At 50.0% G+C, this 4,778-nt stretch overlaps 1 protein-coding gene across 1 annotated transcript; it reads left to right on the top strand.

The window, feature by feature from the left end:
- Positions 1-520: 520 nt before the first annotated feature.
- LOC124622578 (G-protein coupled receptor dmsr-1-like) lies at positions 521-1,778 on the top strand. Its single transcript, XM_047148326.1, has one exon. It carries the CDS (start codon positions 541-543, stop codon positions 1,693-1,695), a length of 1,155 nt encoding a protein of 384 aa, XP_047004282.1. The 5' UTR covers positions 521-540; the 3' UTR covers positions 1,696-1,778.
- The last annotated feature ends 3,000 nt before the right edge of the window (positions 1,779-4,778 follow it).

Raw genomic sequence — 4,778 nt, 5'->3', positions numbered from 1 at the left:
CGTGTCCTTGGTAAAAGCCCATTTCTGTCGGGTATCAAAATTTTTTAACTGTGAAGGGTACTAGTTGTAAACGATGACATCGTGAGAACCCATGTGCTGGTTTGAGTCGTGTTGACAAGGGAAAAAATTTTCAATGATTTTAGTTTTACATCAGACATGTTCTAGTGGAGGATGAAGAACGTAAGACTAGTTTTCTTCTCTTCTCTTATAGGCACGAGGGGGGAAATGGCAATAATGACTTGGCCACTCTACATGAAAAATTTTCGATAGTTACGCAGTTTCCGTCGGCAGTGAGATTCTGTCGTTTTTAGCAGTACTGTGGTAAGCTTTGCGCTTACTTTTCAAGGTTTTTATCAAGATCTAGAGTTATTGAAACGTCGCTTGGTTGAGTGTATGGAGCTACAGTACCTATTTCAAATTGCGTTCGCTGTCATGAAGGCATCTGTGTTACTACTCTAATGCATCGTTATGGACGTAATCAATAAATAGTGACACTGTTATCATCTGTGAGGTAGCTGGGACTACGTGTACACCGAGACGATGACGACAGAAATTATTTTCACTTCTGAGGGCGTAGTGAATGGGACGAAGATGATGGACACGTCGAGCGAAGTGACGGCTGCCAACGCGACGGTCGAGCCGCTGTTCTGCGGTTCGGGACTGCAGCAGTTCCACGCGGGCTACAAGGAACTGCACGGCTACTTCAGCCTGCTGGTGTGCATCTTCGGCTCGGTGGCCAACTCGCTGAACATCGCCGTGCTGACGCGGCGCGAGATGCTGTCGGCGACCAACAGCATCCTGACGGGCCTGGCCGTGGCCGACCTGCTGGTGATGGTGGAGTACGTGCCGTACGCGCTGCACATGTACCTGCTGCGGCGGTCGCGGGCGCTCACGTACACGTACGCGTGGGCCGTGTTCGTGCTGTTCCACTCCAACTTCGCGCAGGTGTGCCACACGGTGTCGATCCTGCTGACGGTGACGCTGGCCGTGTGGCGCTACCTGGCGGTGGCGCACCCGCAGCGCAGCCAGATCGGGATGCCCTGCACGTTGGGCGTGGTCGGCTCGGCGTACGTGCTGGGCCCGCTGCTGTGCACGCCGCACTACCTCGCCTTCGAGGTGGCCGAGCGGCGCGAGCGCAACGCGACGCTCTACTTCGTCCAGATGAGCCGGCTGAGCCAGGCGGCCGGCGGCCTGCTCGGCGACGTCAACTTCTGGGTGTACGGCGTCGTCGTCAAGCTGACGCCCTGCGCCGCGCTCACGGGGCTCAGCCTGCGCATCGTCGCGGCGCTGCTGGAGACGAAACGGCGCCGGCGCCAGCTGACGGCGTCGGCGTCGGCGTCGTCGCGCCAGCAGGACAAGGAGCGCCAGACGGACCGCACGACGCGCATGCTGCTGGCCGTGCTGCTGCTCTTCCTGGTCACCGAGCTGCCGCAGGGCGTGCTCGCCCTCCTCAGCGGGCTGCTGGGACACCGCTTCTTCGCCGAGTGCTACGTGCCGCTGGGCGAGCTCATGGACGCGCTCGCGCTGCTCAACTCGGCCGTCAACTTCATCCTGTACTGCAGCATGAGCCGCCAGTTCCGGGTCACCTTCTGCCAGCTGTTCCGGCCGCGAGCGCTCGGCCGCTGGATCGCGGTCGAAATGTCCCACAACGGCGTCACCACCACCAACAACGCGACGCAGGTCACCCAGCTGTAGTACGTCCGGTGGGCCAGCTGGGGCTGCTCCGACGTGGTGGAGCGTCATTCCCTACCCGTCGCCTTTAAGTGCAGGCACCGCCGTATGGCCTAATCTCATATCAAACACCATCCACTATTTCCCACCTTGGCCGTTTTATAGCACAGTCATTTATTTCACATGTAAATAAAATGTCGTGTGACTAGGACCTAGCCGGCCGGCGAGGCCGAGCGGTTCTAGGCACTACAGTCTGGAACCGCGAGACCGCAACGGTCGCAGGTTCGAATCCAGCCTCGGGCATGGATGCGTGTGATGTCATTAGGTTAGTTAGGTTTAGGTAGTTCTAAGTTCTAGGGGACTGATTACCTCAGAAGTTAAGTCCCACAGTGTTCAGAGCCTTTTGAATCATTTGACTAGGGCCTCGCGTTTGCCGGGTGCAAGTCTTTCGATTTGACGCCACTTCGGCGACTTGCGCGTCGATGGGGATGAAATGACGATGATCAGGACAACACAGTACCCAGTCCCTGAGCGGACACAGATGGGAATCTCCGACACAGATGGGAATCGAACCCGGGCCCTTAATATTGACATTCTGTCGCGCTGACCATTCAGCTACTGAGGGCGGACGTTTATTTCACCTGTTCAGCTTATTCCAGCGCTGTGCCACTTGCATTCTCTTACTCTTAACATCATAATTTTACTGAGTCAACCTACATACCGGGTGATCAAAAAGACAGTATAAATTTGAAAACTGAATAAATCACGGAATAATGTAGATAGAGAGGTACAAATTGACACACATGCTTGGAATGACATGGGGTTTTATTAGAACCAAAAAAATACAAACATTCAAAAAATTTCCGACAGATAGCTCTTCATCTGATTAGAATAGCAATAATTAGCATAACAAAGTAAGACAAAACAAAGATGATGTTCTTTACAGGAAGTGCTCAATATGTCCACCATCATTCCTCAACAATAGCTGTAGTCGAGGAATAATGTTGTGAACAGCACTGTAAAGCATGTCCGGAGTTATGGTGAGGCATTGACGTCGGATGTTGTCTTTCAGCATCCCTAGAGATGTCGGTTGATCACGATACACTTACGACGTCAGGTAACCCCAAAGCCAACAATCGCACGGACTGAGGTTTGGGGACCTGGGAGGCCAAGCATGACGAAAGTGGCGGCTGAACACAAGATCATCACCAAACGACGCGCGCAAGAGATCTTCCACGCGTCTAGCAATATGGTTTTTTTTTGTTCTAATAAAACCCCATATCATTCCAAGCATGTGTGTCAATTTTTACCTCTCTACCTACATTATTCCGTGGTTTATTAAGTTTTCAAATTTATAGTGACTTTTTGATCACCTGGTACTTTCACACGAGGGCTATTTTTGCCCAGCTCCGACAGTTAGAGAAATTTAACTAAAAATCTAGACTAAGTCCGAACAGGCTTCGGGACGCCCAGTGGTACCGACCGACCGCCTTGTCATTCTCAGATGTTAGGCGTCACATGATGCAGATACCGAGGAGCATGTGGTCAGCACACCATTCTCCCGCCTGTTGCTAGTTTTCGTGACTGCAGCCGCTACTTCTCAATCAACTAGCTCCTTCATTGGCCTCATAAGTGCTGAGTGCATCCAACTTGCTAACTATGCTCGGCAGACCCAGAGGGTAACCCATCCAATTGCTAGCCAAGACAGACAGTACTTAACTTCGGTGATCGACGGGAACCGGTGTCACTCTTGCGGCAAGCCCGTTGGTATGCGAAAATAAAACTGCTGTGGAAATCTGATTAACCTCTTCGCAGATGGGTTTCACAGTATCTGCCGGCCGCTGTGGCCGAGTGGTTCTAGGCGCTTCTGTCCGGAAACGCGCTGCTGCTACGTTCGCAGGTTCGAATCCTGCCTCGGGCATGGATGTGTGTGATGTCCTTAGGTTAGTTAGGTTTAAGTAGTTCTAAGTCTAGGGGCCTGATGACCTCAGATGTTAAGTCCCTTAATACTTAGAGCCATTTGAACCATTTTTTCACAGTATCTAGAACTGACGTCAATTGCGTCACGCCGCACTTTTCAGTTCTGAGCGCACAATGAGCACGTAAAGATGCGCAGGATAAGAGTGTCTCCCGCCAAGTGTGTGCTGAGGGGCTCACTCAGATTTTTTGCATCCCGCATAACGTAACTGCCATGTGTTTCTGTCTTCATGACGGTGCTCAGCCGCACACCGCACGTGCAACACAGACGCCCCTGCAGCGTTTTGGATGTGAAGTGTTTGGTCATCCACCAGAGAGCCCGAACTTCACTCCCTCGGTTCTTCATCTCTCTGCTCACATGAACCGTTGGCTATGACGGTATTTTGGTGCAGAGAATGGACTGAAGACTAATGCAGGGGATTGGCTGAAAGCACATACGGTGGTACTGAAAGTTAATACCAGGCTGCAACAAATGTGTAAGTCGGAGCGTCGACTAGGTAGAGAAGTAGCTGGAAGGTGTAGCTAAATATTACAGATAAAAGATTTTTTATTTTACTGCAGTTTCCATTCCACTACCAATTGGAGCTCGAAAAAAAATCGCCCTCGTACATTGTACGTATGTCTTAGTTAGCTACTTGTTCCGTAGGTCAAATTTACGATAAAAGTTATGATGTGGAACGTATCAGCAGAACAAACACAGAACACCCACGTAAATTAAATAAAAAATATAAATGATATTTGCATGGATGCATGGCAGTCATTTACAACTTTTTTATTTTTTATTTAAGTGGCCTATTATGTCTACTTAAGAACTGCTCTTTGGTAAAGAAGAGATTGCTAAGGAGAAAGCTCTTTGATTTATGTTTGAAAACATTTCTTCTGTCAGAAACTTTATTTCCATGGGTAGATTATCAAAGAGTTTTATAGCTGCATGTTTCACCCCTTTCTGTGCCCAAGTTAGATTTATTAAAGAGTTAATGCATATCATTTTTCCTTCTACTGTTGCACTTGTGAACATCTCTGTTACTCTCAAACTTAGACTGCGTTTTCCAAGTGACTAGTGTGTCGTAAAACGTGGCTGACATTCCCATCTACTTGAAGCGTTACCTGCGAGATGTTCGTGTATGAAC

This window comes from Schistocerca americana, chromosome 7 (genome assembly GCF_021461395.2).
Source record: "Schistocerca americana isolate TAMUIC-IGC-003095 chromosome 7, iqSchAmer2.1, whole genome shotgun sequence".
NCBI lineage: Eukaryota > Metazoa > Arthropoda > Insecta > Orthoptera > Acrididae > Schistocerca > Schistocerca americana.
Note: the sequence above shows the minus strand (reverse complement) of the source record. Positions and strands in the feature narration are given on the sequence as shown.

Bases quoted from the DNA above. Each gene is read 5' to 3' on its own strand.
- LOC124622578 (XM_047148326.1), top strand. From the start codon at position 541: ATGACGACAGAAATTATTTTCACTTCTGAGGGCGTAGTGAATGGGACG.